At 31.5% G+C, this 18026-nt stretch overlaps 2 protein-coding genes across 2 annotated transcripts; both read right to left on the bottom strand.

Annotated features, from left to right (window-relative positions):
* Positions 1-1851: 1851 nt before the first annotated feature.
* Positions 1852-2411, bottom strand: TRIADDRAFT_55946 (uncharacterized protein; the record flags this gene model as incomplete). Its single annotated transcript, XM_002111638.1, has 2 exons — positions 1852-2010; positions 2175-2411. 2 exons carry the CDS (start codon positions 2409-2411, stop codon positions 1852-1854), a joined length of 396 nt encoding a protein of 131 aa, XP_002111674.1.
* A 7641-nt stretch (positions 2412-10052) lies between these two features.
* TRIADDRAFT_55945 (uncharacterized protein) lies at positions 10053-10563 on the bottom strand (the record flags this gene model as incomplete). Its single annotated transcript, XM_002111637.1, has 2 exons — positions 10053-10193; positions 10354-10563. 2 exons carry the CDS (start codon positions 10561-10563, stop codon positions 10053-10055), a joined length of 351 nt encoding a protein of 116 aa, XP_002111673.1.
* Positions 10564-18026: the final 7463 nt, after the last annotated feature.

Genomic DNA, 18026 nt, shown 5'->3' with positions numbered 1-18026 from the left:
CACGACAATAATAATAATAGCAGCATCAGACTCTTTGTCTTGAAAATACGTGTGTATGCCAGGTCAAGTTTACTGAGCTAGTAACTTTACAAAGTACTGTAATGAACTACTTTATAAAGTCACCAAATCATTGCTAATTTTTAATCAAGTCAGATTTAACCTATACGGGTCAATATAGGAGTTAAGATTATAATTAGTAGCATAACATACCGCGACTTTAAGGTGAGATAAGATGAAGTATATAGTAAGCACATACTGTGATAATCATTGCGAAGTCTATCTCTTAGGTGTGAATATAGTACAGTATTTGTAGTTATTGTTCACTATCCGTAAGACTACATCCTAAAGCTACGGAAATTTAGATGTTCGAAATGATTAAAAGCCTATGAGAATCGTGCACGTATCATATCATTTATACGATTACTTAGTATTCAATTTGAGATCGCCTGCTTTAGTTTAAGTCCACTAATATCGATAATATAGTATAGATTGTAAAAGAATTACAACAGCTTTTACCATATCTTGTCACCGTTGACTCTGTAATAATATTACATGGATGATGCACAGCGCGATAATAATTATGGTATACGAATTTACAACTTTACTGTCATCATTTTCCTCTTCGAAAGATAGTAATATATCATTAATAAATTTGAACATCGTACTTAAGCTCTACTGAACTCTTCTATTATCTTTGCTGTTCTGGAAATGTAATAATTTTACCAAGTTGTTAGTAGTTATGTGCTTTAGTAGTATATTGATAATACCTAGTGTAACACTATATGACCCAGAATATTCTTTTACACATCTGATGTGTAGTTTAAGTGTGTATCTACGCAGCTAAATCGCATTTAAAAGAAAGACTAGTACGTAATTCAAATCGTTTACAGTTTATATGTATATGGTACTCTGTGTTGCATAAGCCTTAGCTAAGAGTTAAGGGTTAAGGTGAAGGTATTGATATTTACAAAAGTGGATTTAAAAGGTATGAGATAGAACGTAATGTGTGTTTTACCCTGATAGATGGAAAATCAAGCCTTTGAGGTGTTAAAGTAATGTATTTGCCCTAAAGTATAGGAATATAGTAGGCTAATACAAGAACATGAATCGATTTTCCCAAAATTACAAGACTAAGCGCCATTATCCTATTTCTCTAAGTTGTTTGGACAGTTTTTCTTTTCTTTGGCGGACGTATAAATAAACTGGCCTGCATTAAAGTTACTTTCGATTTTAATATTGCAGCATCACATACAGAAACTACTTTATTTGCATTGAATCAAATTTTAAAGTTACTTCCGATATCATTACTATCGTCTCAACATAAGGGAACTGGTCTACTTGTATTGAATCAAATCTTAGGTTACTCGATTGTGTACTTGTAGTAACAGTATACGATTTTTGGTTATGCATCACTGGAAATCTCGAAATGAGATTGTAGCTAAGGGAACTAGCTATCTTATATATTTTTATTTGTAAAGTAAACTGATTGCGTTTATATTTCGATAGATTATGATTGAAAAGGGAAAATAAGCGTATTTAGCCGATCTACATGCAGTCTATTTAGAATGATTTGATGAAACATTCTACAGTGTACTATCGTCTGGTGATTGGTATTTTGGCCTGTTACTTACATCAACAATAGATTGCAATGGTAATTTATACCAAATAGATGTTTTCAATTAGAGTTTTATTACTGTTGTAAAAATAGTTGCCAATCAAGGATAATGACAATTTACATCAAGTTTAAAAATAATGCTATTCTCTGTTCTGCTACATTTTATATTGTAATTTCTACGAATCACTATTGTGTCTATCTTCAGCCACTAAAGTCTACAAGTTGTCTTATCCTTTCTATTGAAGAAGTTGCTTAGTTTTCGGCACTCTTTCCGAATCGGCGGCGGCGGTAGAAGAAGCGACGGCGGTAGTAGAAGCGACGGCGGTACCAGTAGCGGCGACGGTAGAAGAAGCGACGACGGTAGTAGAAGCGACGACGACGACGGCGCGTCTCCACTGTTAAAATGATGATATTTCGAAGTGAGAAATTTAAGAAGCACCTTATTTGAAGTTTACTGGAGTATACTATTGACATTATTTATCATCTAGTAGTCATTGACAGAATAGTCTTCATAAGGTACAACATTGAAGACAAAATGAAGAGTTTATCAATAACTTACGAAGGCTGCTTTAGCTTCTTCAGGTACTTCTTCTTCTTCTTCATCTGCTTCTCTATCTTGTAATTCATTCTCAGGAGATTCGATCTCGTCTTCTTCTTTTTCAGCTACCTCGCCCTCTTCATTTTCTGCTGGGGCTTGATCTTTAACTTCTTCAATAGTTGTAGGTTGTTCTTCCTCGGCACGTACAGCGACGGCCAAGAAGAGAAGTGAGGCAAGTAAGACCAACGTGAACTTCATGTTGTCAGTTTCTACATATATATATATATATATATATATATTGAATGAAAACAGTTTAATTTGTTAGAATTGTTGTAATTTCTTCTATGCTGGCAGATTGAGCTATGAAAATAAGAATTCGATATAAAACTGAAATAATTTCCTTACCGTATCAAGACAGTTTCTCTATACACCTTGCGTGTGCAATGAGTTCTAAGGAAATGTGAGAATGTTAGACCTTTATATACACTCGTGCAGATAATAAATACTGAAGAAGGAGGATCTTAAATTGAATACGCAAAATGGGAAACTCGAATTAATTTCCAGTAGTTGTGCAGCAAGAGCTTGATGTCTTTTGTTATTTTGGGATAATAGAGGCGACAAAGAATTTGAATTTACATTATTTAATTATTACTTACTGGCTAACCATGACTTCAACATCTACAGTAGTATATAAAATTATCTGTAGAAGATGCTAACAAATTTTGGAAAGTAATATTCCCGTATAGCGATTTGAAATGGTCAGTTTAAAATCTTGTTATATTCTATACAGTTAATATACCATTTTCAACACTGTAACTTGTATTTAATCTATTTTATTCATATAGGTACAGAAATAGTAAAATTACATAGAAGTAGGTTATTTTCGATACGTAATCGTATGCAGTGTAATAGTATTCGTGCGTGAAAAGACACAATAGAGATGGTTTTCTTTTATTTGTCCGATGATTGTACAGTTTTTCATCGACAATGTTGTGTTTCTAACATCTGAACCATTTGGACTAGAGGAATAAATAACTTGTTGCTATGTTCGCTTAGAGGCTGTTAATTAGTAGAGATATAATAAGTGTGTTTGTAATGCTACCGTACTGTACGTGAATTGTTCTTCTAATAACTATGGATGCTAATGAACATGCTACATTAGCATTATTAATAGTGGCGCTAAATAATAAGATATGAGTAGATAAAGTTATGTTAGCTATTAACAAGCTGAATAAAAAATAAAGATTGATTATTTCAGACATCATTCCTTGCAAAGTTCTACTTGTCTGATTAATTTGATTAATATCTACAATAATTGTCCCAGACTAGCATGCTCTCCTAATTAATCAATTTTTTTGTAGATTTTTGTTATCAAGGTTTTCACAATAGGAGATAATCAGATGGGATGTGGCTGGAATTTTACTGACTGTGAATAAATGATCTAAATTCATAAAAGTCAAGAATGTCTGTATAATTGTAATTTATGAAGGAACAGAAAGAAATCAAGGTCGCTACGCTATGAAGAGTAGTTGTTGGTATTAATCGAATTTAGCGAGTAAATATACATGTCGTTCATTTATTTATTTTTAAAGGTTAAATTCAAGTCCAAGAATCGTTTCATTTAGAGAATTCTTCACATTTACATGCAGATATATCTATAGATATTTACGTAGTCAATTGCCTGTATATTGCTATCAGATTATCTTATTTGCAAGATTAATCTTTAGAGAATCATGATTTCTACTTCACAGAATATTTTGTAGACGTGGCAGAAATGAAATAGGGACATTACTATTGTTAATGTTAAACATTAGTTGTTATCATCAAGGATGGCGGGATGCAATAGTCAAATTCGCTAGGGAATTAGTTATTTTACGGGCTATATTGTTAAATGCATAGCATATTATGTATCTCAAGAATTGTAAGTATCCGACAGTGCAGAGGATTGTTATAGAATCAGAGAATGAATAATTACAGTATGGAGACCTTAACGGAAGACTTTATTGCATATATATACAGTAGTAAGAAATAATCTAGTTGTAAATTTATTTTAATGTATTGCTTTGTGTAGATATATGTACCGGTTCATTTAAACGGAAAATTTACTGGCTATCATAATTGGTACCTTGGCAACAAAGTAATGTGATGGCTGATTCTGATATTATTTAATAACTATTATTTAAATCTGGCAATAGTAACCAACTTTATTCCCCATAACACCAGGAGTTCTAAGTTCGATTATTACAATGTAAAATGACGGGAAGGAAGTAGTAGTGAGAGAAATATTTCAAATCTTCATTAGCCAAGTAACTGTGAAGGTTGTATAGTACTGTATGGTTGATACGATGCTGTTAGTAAACTGGTCTCTATTTTGATTCTCGCATTTGCGAAGGAAAGCACGATAAAAGGACAAGGACAATGTTGTTCTCTCTAAATGATAAGCTACGGTATAATACAAGTTTGTAAGATGACTTACTTAAGTTTTGAAATCTTATATGGACAGTCATATGATATTTTAAGCTATTACATTAATATAATCTTTGCTTTAACCAAAAAAGCAAACACCTGATCATAGATATTTAGGTATAGCATAAATGAAATGATTAAATGTAAATTTGAATCAAATATTATATATCTGAAGTGCTTATGAATAAATACGGAATGTCATTCGCGAATATAACTCTACTGGCTACAAGTAGACGGTTTTATAAGTTACCAATGCTTAATTTCTTACGACACCAAATTCAAGTGTCATTATCGTCCAGCATCAGTATATTTGATGGAATGGAAATGATATTGTGATTATTAGCTCATTAAAGATTCAAAGAGTTAGACTAACTGAAGTCTATCTGACGTAAGTTACAGCTTTCAACACTGTTAGTTAGGCCTATATGCTAAATATTGTTGTACAGTACATTAGGATAAATCTAATTAAAACTGAATCGTAATCGAAATAGCTTACACCTACATCTTCCAATACCTTTAATTATTAGCAATTAAAATAAAATACTGAATCAAATATGGTTGCACTTTTATTATGATACCTACTTACATTGAAGTAATAGAGGCAATACAGTAGATCATAATAAATGTGCGCATAGCTCAAATGCATAAGGTACTCTTGTTAAGAAAATACAACGTTATCAACACTTAAGTATGCATTAAAGTGTTTGGTGACATGCCTTTATAATAAATAATTGATGATTATAGCAGTACTTAGGTAATTATATCCTATGCAGCAGTAATAACCTTACGGTAACGATACTTTATTCTGCATACAGTATTGGATCTTATTACAAGAGAGATTGATCTTGTAATGAGGTTTGAAATCTCTCTATAGTCGTCTTGTTTATTAATTGATACTTGTTAACTTGCAATTAGCCATTAGATTTAAGGTGCGATAAGATGAAGTGTATAGTAAGCACATACCGTGGCAATCATTGCGAAGTCTATCTCTTAGGTGTGAATATGAATATAGCATTTGTAGTTGTAGTTCACTATCCGTAAGACTACATCCTAAAGCTACGGAAATTTAGATGTTAGAAATGATTAAAAGCCTAATGAGAATCGTACACGTATCACGTACACGTAATACGAGTACATAATAAGCTTCATACTGTGCTACTGGCTTGCGTATTATCTGCGTGTTATTTATCATGTTGTCTACTTTGAATAGGCCCCATTTTTCTATAAAATTGATAACAGGACAATAGTTAAGATTTCGTTTATCAAGTATAGGTATATAAACTGTTAAACAAACCCCTATCTAATCCTGTCTCAAGGACTTATCTTTTGGATGCACATACTTTACGTTCTAGCTTCTTACATGTTGTTATCATGCCACATTATAATGAGAATTATTTTTCCTGCAGTAAATTTATACTTACGCGGTATTTTATTAGTTTTATTCGTTAGATTGAAACAAGTTGTACCATCTTAATTATAAATAAATAGCTCGTAAGTGGAATTATGTTCCAATGATGTTAGCTTTACGGCAACGATTGCTGTTTATTAGCATCACTACATAGTCCCGCACTCGTATTTTCAGAAATATATGCAAGCCAGCTAAAAGATCTATATATAAAATCAAAATATAAAGTTTTTTGCGACAATCTAATAATCACAACAGTTCTCTAATGGGAGTCTTTTGTGATAATCAATTAGCGAATGGTTCTAAATGTGCCCCTGCAACTGCATATATTAGAAGTAGTATAAAAAACTGTTTGTTGTTTAATTTGGTATTGATTTATATTGTATTTCAATTCCTATCAAATTTTTGCTTTCGGAATTGCTTATGATTGATACTGATAATGAACGGATGTTTAGCACGTAAATTTATATATAGACCTTAATAGTGTGAAGGCATTAATGGTTTACTACTCTTATAATAATCTGAGAATAATATAAATTGATTAACTGAAACTAGCTATCGCACTCATACTATATAGTATTGGGATTATACATTGTAGAATAAGGTGTTTATGGATCGTAGCCGATACGATGAAACAGCGCACTTATACAGTTTAGAGAATTGTACATTGAACACAATCGGTCAAAATTATATTTATTTCCTAAAATTTGACTTACTTTGTAGTGGTAGAAGGCAGCTTAAGTTATTACACATGTGAAACTAAGAATCAGGTAAATGATGTACTTGACCTTAAACTTACTAGATGATTAATGATAATTATAATTGGTCTAGTTTTGGCAACCATATCTAACGGTTTCTAATCATAAATACCTGTGAAATAGATAATTTTTGTACGCTTACTGTATAACTACTTTTTAGCTTTTGTTAATCTGATATCGAAGAACCTTTTGGTGTCATAGCTGTTTTTGTAAAGAAAACGAATTGTTAGTATGAAATAGTATTAAGTAAAGTAATTGCGATATCGCACTAATTTCAGGCATTGCTGTAGCTATTAGAATGAAGTTAGATAGGCACAATCTAAATATGCACGTCGTACGTCGTCGTATTTATCAAGTGTAGCAACATATAAGATAAAATTCTTCAGTGATCGTGAAATCTTGCAGCGCGCTAGATCATTACTGCTGTTAGCTGAACTAGTTAATTTCGAATCGATTATAGGTTTTCATAAATATTCCTTCAATAATCAGTACCTAATGCGACTTTGCGTGACTGCATTCACTGAAACGACAATAACGTTATAATTTTTCGATATAAGGGTATTCCATGAGCTTAATTAATGGAAAATATGGCTTTCTAGATTCTATAGTAGATTATCGCTATGTTAAGCTCAGATTGGATAGATGAGGTTGTTGTGGATATTTAGATTAATTAATATTGCTAGTAATATTTCAAATTTTAGAATTAAATTAAGTTATCCAAAATATTATAGCTTATGCAGATATAGTACTCTTAGTTGATGATAGCTCAATGAAGGCCTCAAAAAGAATCATTTTATTTCTTATTAGGGTAATTGTGTTGAGTAGACTGTAGAATCTTATGGCTAGTTCTTATAGTGCTAATCTGCAGTATTTTATTGTCGTTATGGGATATTTAGAATAAATAAAGTCGACGAGGAAATACAAGTCGTTTCATTTATGATTAGGAAATCTACCTTTTCTTGCTAAAGATCAGTATTTACTATATATCGTTTTTTCGAGGATTTATAGGATTAACAATCCCATGCTATGAAGATATGGATAGTGATATGAGGGATCAGAATAATTATATATTTGTTACGACCTAGTTTTGTCGTAAATAATTACTTATGATACTTGAAAAAGATTTGTTGCAAATCGTGTATTACAACAGTGCTAAATTGGGTTGTTAATGGATTTCCATTAATGACTGTATTTAAGCTATTTAATATAGGAATTTAAGTGTTATAATTGTGATGGCGAATGTTGTACGAATAGTGTAACCTTGTAGGTAATAATTGGTTTATAGGCGCTTAACTTAACAATTAATGTATTATAATAACCATGTACAAATCGGTGTATAGTAAGCTATTAATTTTGTTAGTTGATTAATTGAAGATTGTACCTATTGGCTTAAGAAAGCATTTAAGTTCCGTCATTTATTAATAAAAGTAAGTTGCTGTATTTGATCTGTCAGTAAGGCACGCTATTAAATAAAAGTTCACTTAGAACTATTCTACTCATTTTGCGTTAGCTCGTTTACGGTCTTAGAACTACGTGCAGCCACTTCAGGTGTAAGATAGCTAAGAGATAGTACTTTAGTTTGTTCCCTGTGTCATAAAGTGTAAAAAATATCTTAGAATTCTAATGCTAAATTACAGTAAGATCAAATGGTAAATTATAGGTCTACTATGAAGCTTTATGCTCTGCAGACATTGGAATGCGTTAAGTTCATTTTTTCTGTATATATATACATTTATTGGAAGTGGTATTACAAAGTGATATATGCTAAATTATAAAATGATTGATAATTATATAATCTGACAACTTGATAAGTTAATTTAGTTAGACAATATTACATTCCTAACATTGCAATCCTATTTTTACATAGCGTTCATATTGCAAATCATAATTGTAAAATAGTATTTTTGTACAATTGTTATAGTGAGGAATATATTACATTTCTGAAATTATGCGAATGTAAATAATTTATGTTTGTCTCACAGGATCGGAAAGGTGATTGCTGCTATCATACACTGATTATTTAGAAATCGGTTTTACTTGAATAAAAAAGTATCTTATGTTATTATATGAACTATTGCTCGCTTAGACGAAAGACTAATCGAAGTTATAGTCATTTAGAATTGCAGTGATATCGTTTACGGGAAATTGGATTAGAATCACTTTGTTATGAAGTGGATCTACTTTGCGGAATCGTGCACGAAATTTTTACCTAAATGTACAACAACAGGAATTTTATTACTCTCATCTATGTTCAGTCTCAGCTCTAAACCTAATTTCCAAATCTACACCTATAATCTCCAAATTTCTACCTCTCTAAATCCAAAAAGCCCTCGCGTGCAATTTAATATTCCTTTATATACTCACTGTATTACACAACGTACAATACCTTATCTAAGTTTCAGGGTCGTATGGCTAAAGCATTTCATTTATGTAGATTATGCTCTTACATTACTAAGAAATCATTGCCATAACATGTTACGATAGATAAGTCATGCTGATCTAGACAATTGCAATCGAGCTACCATATCACTGTCGCGACAAGTTTACTGCATATCTTTTAGTCTATATTTTAGTCCAGATCTAAATATTAGAATCTAAAGTTTAGTTCTGTTACCAGATAAAACTGTCTACAGCTTATTTGATCAAATGTAGGAATATCACCTCCATGTTACTTGCTTACACTATGAATATCCAAGGTATTGATGATAAAGGGCGCATAACTAAGTATACAACTTAATCTGAAAATGCTACAGAAAAGAGTTATCTTTAGTAGCACCTAGTATTGAGCATCTATAGTATAATGTGCTATTCTACTTCATAATTCGCACCATTCTAGTATTACTAAATTTTTATAAGGCAGATAAACGTTTAATCGTGTAGTTTTTTGTGAGGAAAGAAAACTAAATGCCTTAGAAATAATATTGATAGAAAGGAGTACTGCATGTCGAACTGATTTACGTGCAAACTATTTGTCTTTGATCAGTAAAATTAGCTAAGGTACGAAGTTTTTCTGATGATAAGCAATTTTGGTTGATTAAGTGTGCAAAATTTGAAATAGAACAAAATCATCACCGAAGAGTTTTTTCAAATTGCAGTTTTATTATTATAAAAGTTATTGATGTTCGAGGATAATGACAAGTTTTTGTTGATAAATTAAAATTTTCGTTGTCATTACGTATCTGATATTGCTAACATCTACTAAACGTTAACGTAACTATTTTAAGCCATTGAGTCTACATGTAGTCATATCCTCTTATTTCAAGAAGTTATTTAGTTTTGTTTCTTTCCCCAGAAGCGGCGACGGCTGACCCAGCGACGGCGGAGGGTGATGAAACGGCGACGGAAGGTGATAAATCGGCGACGGAAGGTGATAAATCGGCGACGATACCAGCGACGGCGACGGCGGCTCCACTGTTAAAATGGCAAAATTTGATATACAGCGTTAAAAATTTCTAATTTTTTAATCTATGTTATCATAATTTAACTTAAAGAATATTTTGCATCAGTTGTTATTAGTTAAATTATCTCATATTGCACATGATTAAAAGGACAGGAATGGTTTGTGACTTACCAAGGCTTTAGCTTCCTCAGGTATTTCCTCTTCCTCTTCTCTAGCTTGTAATTCATTTTCGGGAGATTCTTCTTCTTTTTCAGCTACTTCATCATCTTCTTCCATGGGAATGTTATCTCTAACTTCTTCCAGTTCTTGGTGTTCTTCTTCGGCACGAACGGCGACGGCCAAGAAAAGGAGTGAGGCAAGTAAGACCAATGTAAACTTCATGTTGTCAGTTTCTAATTTTTAAATGATAGTAATTTAATTGATTAAAATTGCTCTAATCTCATAGATAGGAACTAACAAAATTCAGCAAGAAGAAATTAGATGTAAAGCTAAAATGATTTTCTTACCGTATCAAGTTTGTTTCTCTGCACACGCTGCAAGTGTATTGAGTTATAAGGAAATGCAAGAATATTGCTCCTTATATACACTCTCGAAGACAATACAATCAATAGCTGAAGAAGGAGGATCTGATCAATTCTATTGAGATGAATGGATTTGAATAAGTAAGAATAACTTGATCTACTTTACAAGCTTGGACGAAACTAAAAAGAATAGTCATAAATGGATCTTTTTGTTGCTATAAATTTAGTAAAGAACAAAAATAGATATAGTTTAAACAATAATGTGGAAGTATCCCTTGAGGCAAATTAAAACAATTGATTTTAAATTACGAGTTTATAGACGATACTGACACAGTAATTTTAATTATTGGTGATATAAAATGTATTTAATGCAACATCAATATTGCAATGTGATAGTAGTAACTAAGTGCGATCTATTCCACCGGGAAATTCGGTACAAAATATCGGTACAAAATATGACAGGGTAAATAGATAAACAGGATATAGTTATTTCCGTTCTGCTTGATAATCGCGTAAATTTTATACTTCTAGAATTGATTTTGTTATCGTAGCGGGTCTATTTGGCGTTCAGGAAAAAAAACAACTTGTTGCTATGCTAATGCTTGTTATTCATTATAATTATAATTGGAATGGTTAAGAGGGCTGAGAATAACGCTGTGTCACAATTCTATCACTACTATATTGCTAATCAGCAAATCAAATTAATATCATTTATTACGTTAAGTGAATTCGATATGAATTAGAACGAATGAAGTCGTATACTGTAATTATAATAATTCATTCATTTTAAGTCATAACGCGTTACATTCTGATTGTGGGACTATTGAAAATTATTATAAAAATTATTGGGTTGACAATGGTAGTAAATCCATCCTTACAATGTTACATTAACCATTGGCTAATACAGACTAAGAAAAATTATGATTGATTTATTTGAGAGTTCAAGCCCTGCAGTTTTGTTATTATTTGATTGGTATTCATGTCTACATTGATTCTAGAGTGACATGTCCTAGTAATTAAAAAGATCTTTACGTAATCCTCGTACGTATTCACCATAGGCGATCTTTTGAAATAGATTGAATGAAATCGTATCGAAAAGATGAGCATTATTTATTAGCATTTATTTTTGGATACAATTCAAATTCTGTATAGGAACTACATAAATCAAGTATGGGACTAAAGCTATTCAATAAATTAATGAACGCGTATTTATTAATTAAACGAATAAAATCGATCCATTGAAAGCATCTAGTTTGCTATTTTTTTATTTATTTAAATCTTACTCTAAGAAGAGTTTTAGATTAATAATTTTTTCAGCATGAAATGGATTTAACATAAAATGATCAATATCTTCAAAATATTTATCACTTTTATTCCTGTCTATAAAGACGATTAATCTTTGGGGGATTTAGATTTTCACTTTTCAAAACGTCTAAATTACATTCTTCAAATCTTTAGAGATCTGACTAAGGTACTGTATACTGGATTTGAAAAACATCAATCCAAATTTCAATAGCAAAGGTAGTAATTCGTTGAAGGTGATTATAGACTGGTTTTGTCTATGGTTTTCTGTTTATTAATTCGCATATTTTGTAATCAGACAATGGAAAATGGAATAATTATATTATAGAAACAATATATGTTGCGAAACGAGAGAATTGTGTTGTATTAAATGCAGTAATAATGGCGAATTACGGCATACAGCTCTTGACCTAAAAACAAACGGGTAATTATAGGAATCATTAATGGGCTGCTAATTAGGCTACTATTCATTCGATGTTATTGTTTGAAAGCTTTTGTTTAAATTCTGCCACTCATCTTGGCAATTAAATTTTCTTACGTAAATGACTTGGCGATTTATAATTAAAATATGTTACTGTTGCTACGGTGTTGAATAAATAGTAGCTAATCTTAAATTTAGTGGTTGATGTTGACTGTAATCAAATCTTTTTTCTGATAAGATCTTTGTATACTTATAAGTGATAGCTAACGCGATAGGAATCGCTAGAAAAAGCCTAATTCCACATCATTAAGGAATTCGATAAACCAATCCTAAGATCAAATGTACATAAAATCGAGAAGAGGGCAGACGTTCTTTCTTCTTTTTGTATGTATTAGTCATTAGAGGTAGGAGGTTACTATTCAAATGTATTGAACATAAGTAACGCTACCGGGTTAGCAAATGGTTGATAGATTAGCTCTACAATATAATTTTTATTCGTGTGATTTATTGTCGGCCTCACTCCTTCCATCTTTAATGGTTCAGTCGGTTTGAATTAATTTTAAAGTAGCCCAGGGGACAGCGATTCTGTCCAACTGTGTCTTTGTTAGTATGATGAGATGGCTCCATTGGATCATAAGGCGTAATTATCGCCATTATCTTCTTTATATCCGCCTTGAGAATAACATTGTATCCCATTAGACAGCCTTAGGGTGCAGATTCGTAAATTAATGACATGTCGCCGTGGGAACATCCCAATTGACGTCAAAGAGATTAATGTTGTTGTTTCCGGAGTATCGACTCTACCGTCTTGATTCCTTACCGAATTGCTGCGAAATTCTACGAGAATTTACTACAGCAATGGTATTAGTGTCCTATTGATCTAGCAAATCCCTTGATTACCGTTGCAAGATTGTAATCAATGAAACTGTATTTCAATTATTTTTTAATCATAAATGGAATGAATGATTAGTTCCATTAGGTAAATATAATTTCTTTTAAATTCTAGAATCAAGGGTTACGCAAGATGATGATGGCTTTTAAGGCTCTACTTGACCTTAAAAGTGAATAAATTTATCGTTACGATAACTCTGCATGATATCCTTTAATGGCAATTAATAGTGTAAGAAAGCATCAGCAATGAGTCATACGACAAATGAATACGATTCATTTCGATGCATTTTGTTATCAACCCTGCAGAAAATGATAGGGAAGATGGATGGCATCAATAACATTTCAATTTCTAGATTTGTTAACTTCCGTGTCGGTACTATCACGTATGGTCCGAGACGTAGTTAATGCATTAATCTGTACGATATTATACCATCTGTTGATTACTATTGATAATAAGAAATATATAATTAATGACCTTATCGTGATTATATTGTAAGTTGGTGTATAGTCCAATCTTTTACTACGGTTTTAGTGAGATATAATAGCTTTAACGAAGGGCTAATTGATAGGGTGAGACGATCAAGTTCAAGCGTTCGTATTAGCTGGGGCTCAGCATCGGAAAAATTGGGGCGTCTATTATTTTATATTGAAAAAAATTATTCTATAAAACTGAATCGAATGAAATCATTTTAAGCTAGTCTAGATAGAGCAATTGATAAAAAGAACTGTCTTACACGATTCTTACTTTGATAAAGCGGCTTTCGCTGCGTTAGCAGCATTTAATTAATTAACAAAGCAAGGTAAAGAGGTTGGTTATTTGGTAGATTCTTCTGTCAACCTTTCAACGTTCATTTGTTGAATAAAGGGGTGGAGGTTTTATTTTATTGTTCCCCTAGGCATGATGGCCTATAGACAATTTCAAAGGCTGATTTAAATAAAGTCTAGTTAATAGACCGACTTTTTAAGGTTGAGTAGGATTTTATGTCAAGTACTACGAGTTTGATCAAAATTGATTAATAGCTCTCATATGGTTAAAGATTATAATTTAAGATGGTATTTTCGTGATGAAATAATTGTAAACTAATCGAGTATAGAAGATTAATTATATCACAACAGAACAAAATAATCATTTATCGGAGTAATAGTGAGTACTTTGACGCTAATCAGAATTACTACAGCTTGTTCTCAGTTGTTATTTGTTTTGTTGCCCTACGCTTGTATCACGGATCGCTAGAAGGCTTTTACGCCTTTTGTCACCGAGATGAAACTTTTTACAGCAAACATTATTTTTGCATTACTCCCACATTAAAAATGAGGCGATTAAGTCAAAAATATCAACGTATTATATTCATAGGTTATTTATGTTGTGCAATCTGAATATATAATAATTGAATTTCAACACCCAGCTGCGCTATAAATCTAAAAAATAGTATTATTGTTAGAATTCTCTGCAATGTCTGAACTTTTGACTATGAATTGTTTTATACAGCGATAATTATGATTGTGACAGTACCCGTATGAGGTGATTAAATGGTACGATTGAATATTTTAGTATATTGATATCCAGTAGCACAGAATCAATCAGGTAGATATAGAATAGGAAGTAGATTCGTTTTGATGTACAGTTGCCTTATTAATTAATTAATTAAGAATGAATTAGTAACACTAGTGTAGCTAATGCAATTCTAGAAGGTGTTAGATACATTTTAATTCAGTTTGCTCTAATAGTAAAACTAACAGGTTGAATTGGTGAGATATTTACTAGAGTTTCCTTTGGAGGTTGTAATAATCTCTTTTTACACGTCTATCTCTCATAATATAAACGCTTTACATAGTTGAAAGTTTTTCTAACTTATACATAGTATGAGTAAACAAAAATCTTTCGTAGTTTAAACATGTGCAAAGGCTCTCGATCTTATTAAAATAGTTATGTTAGAACCGTGAAGTAGCATACAAACTATGCAGCTACGATCAATGCAGGAAACTGATCATAATCCTTATATTGGGTTTTACTTTTACATACCGTAAATGATTTAGTAAATAATATGCCTAGAACTACTGATAAACAGTAGCTACTTCTAGTTTACTTCCTATTTACGTAACTTAAGACGTAATTTCTTTATTAATTAATAGTAATGATTATAATCTTTGTATTGGGTTATGCTTTTCACATAAATAAATGAGCTAATAGATATTTACAAACATTAATTTATTTGCTTTCTACTTATGTTCCATCGATACGAGTGTAAATTGAGGTCTAGTTCCTTATTATTTAACTAGTAGACCCCTCGCATATTATTTATTAATATTGCCAAATCAACTTAATGCACAGAATATCATATGTCACTATTCAGCTAAACTGACGTGAAGACAGAACTAGTCGGTTAATGTGTTCTTTTTGTCAATCTATAAAATAGACGTCGTTTTTATGTGGGTAAGTATACGTTCAAGTCATCGCCACAATTAATCCAATATTTAGTAATGTACAGTGTAGATGCTGATGTCCGTTAACAGATTTGGGTTCGAGCTACTGATTCTAGTATTTGGGCTTTAAGTTCTTAACTAAAACAAAATAAAACTATTCGATACACAATTCGAGTATCTAAGATCATAGCGAGAAATTAGGAAGTGTAAATAAATTAAAAATAGTAAACTGCACTCTTTCTATACTGTAAAGTTTCATTTTGCCATTGAAATATTCTACAGCAATTTTGATAGCTCTTATTTTTTAATATTCGAAAATTAAATTATTATTAATATATGGTAATGTGATAAGTAAGCTGTTTATGATCTACTGAATTACTAAGCTTACTAGTTTAATGTAAAGTATATAGAGTTACTTCTACAGATTGCTACCCTAATTTATCGTAAAATCTATACCTCGAACTAGATTAGTGTCAAGAAATGAGAAAGTTTTAAATGACTTTCATTGATCAATTTAGAGATGCGATTTTCAGACACAGTACAACGGCACTAAGCCATGTACTGTAGTGCAATATAATAATTTAATTATCATATCTGCATCTGATATGAACCTATCGCATTGGCACTTTAAGATTCTTACTAACATTCTATGTAATATTGCTTGGGAAAATATTCCAAAATAAAATAAATTTCAAATGCTACGAGTTAAATTGCTTTAGTACTCAGTATAATGTAGTAAACTAACTTAATATTTACATAACGCTGACTCTCTAAAATCAAGCCATCTTAGTAATGCCAGACCATCAGCAAAAACTAATATAACAGCTGCACCGCGTAACAGCTTTCCCTTACTATTACTAGATCACATCTAGATTTATAGCAATTTTTCATGTACAGGATTAATTATAGTTGACATTGCAGCAAAGTGTTGGATATAATAATGTAATGATTTATTTGCTATGCTGGCATATTTACGTTAAAAATCTTATGATAGAAAATCCTTCATAATTGTTAATGATAGCTCAATTACTACAGTATGTAGCTAAGTAAGATTTTCGAATTTATCAAGGCATTTTGTGATAACCTATTTATTACTTAGTTAAGGAATGTCTCAGTATTTAAGAGAGTTCCCTAAAGGAAATAATATCTGTTCGTAGTTGTAGCGATGGCTCTAACTGTCCACTGTAAAATTGTACATCATGATCAAAACTTTGTTTATATGATTGAATAGAAATAGTAGCAGGTAGTGCCTACAATATCTTTACAGGTTCCAGCATTAGAAGGATTAATTCTTCTATTGCTCGAATATAATATTGGATACGATGAAATTTTTACCGGATGTCTATTCCAAAATACGGTTTTAGTGATACAACCTATTCAGTTATGTAGGAAAATGATAGATGCTGCAAATTTGAATACAAATGGTACTGTACTACGCATCATGGCGCTACAAGAAGTTGATAACGCCAACTTTTACTTTCTAGTCACTGTCATACTGTACTTATATTAGACCTTGAAGATTTAGTAGTCCAGTAGAAATAGCTAAGCCAACAATAATTATTCAACTACCTGTAGCATCATTAAACCTTCCTGATAAAAGTGATAACGTTTGTATGCCGCTTTTATTATCAAGAGATGATATGAGAATAGCTTACTGATTGATTGTATTAAACAGCCATGTAATCCATCCTCCGATTCTATAAAAATAGCGTATTTCTTATTTACCTATGTAGTGCAGCCCCAAATAAGCTTAATACTAAGATTATACATAAACAGGACTTGCGGGGTATAGTGTGTTAATATAATATCGACTAGTGGTTAAATACGGTCTATTAGAGCTTGTTGATGCTATGTCTGTAACTTACTATAATAACATTACGTATGATGGTACCCTAGACAACTACTATATATTTAGAGTTATTAGTATATGTAATGTATCTGTTATAATTATACGTGACTTACCTTACGATTACATACTCTAGTTTACGCTTACAAATTTGTAATAACTACTAAATTTGCCTTATCTTTGTTAAGCTATAATTTCCTAATAAACTTTACATTATTTTACAAATTATTCAAGATTCAAGATTTATTACTGGACTCAAGTAGTATTGTGAGCCATATACTTAGCAAATAAGAAAGTGTAATACAGTCTCTTTCATAACCAAATTAGTCATTTACGTCAGCTTTTAATTCAATTTATTGCCGTCATATATTCGTCGACCCAATCCGCTTTGTAGTCACCTTGTTTTATCGATTGGTATGCTAAATGATTTATCTTAGTT

The sequence above is a fragment of the Trichoplax adhaerens genome, genomic scaffold, assembly GCF_000150275.1.
Source record: "Trichoplax adhaerens TRIADscaffold_4 genomic scaffold, whole genome shotgun sequence".
Taxonomy (NCBI): domain Eukaryota; kingdom Metazoa; phylum Placozoa; class Uniplacotomia; order Trichoplacea; family Trichoplacidae; genus Trichoplax; species Trichoplax adhaerens.
Note: the sequence above shows the minus strand (reverse complement) of the source record. Positions and strands in the feature narration are given on the sequence as shown.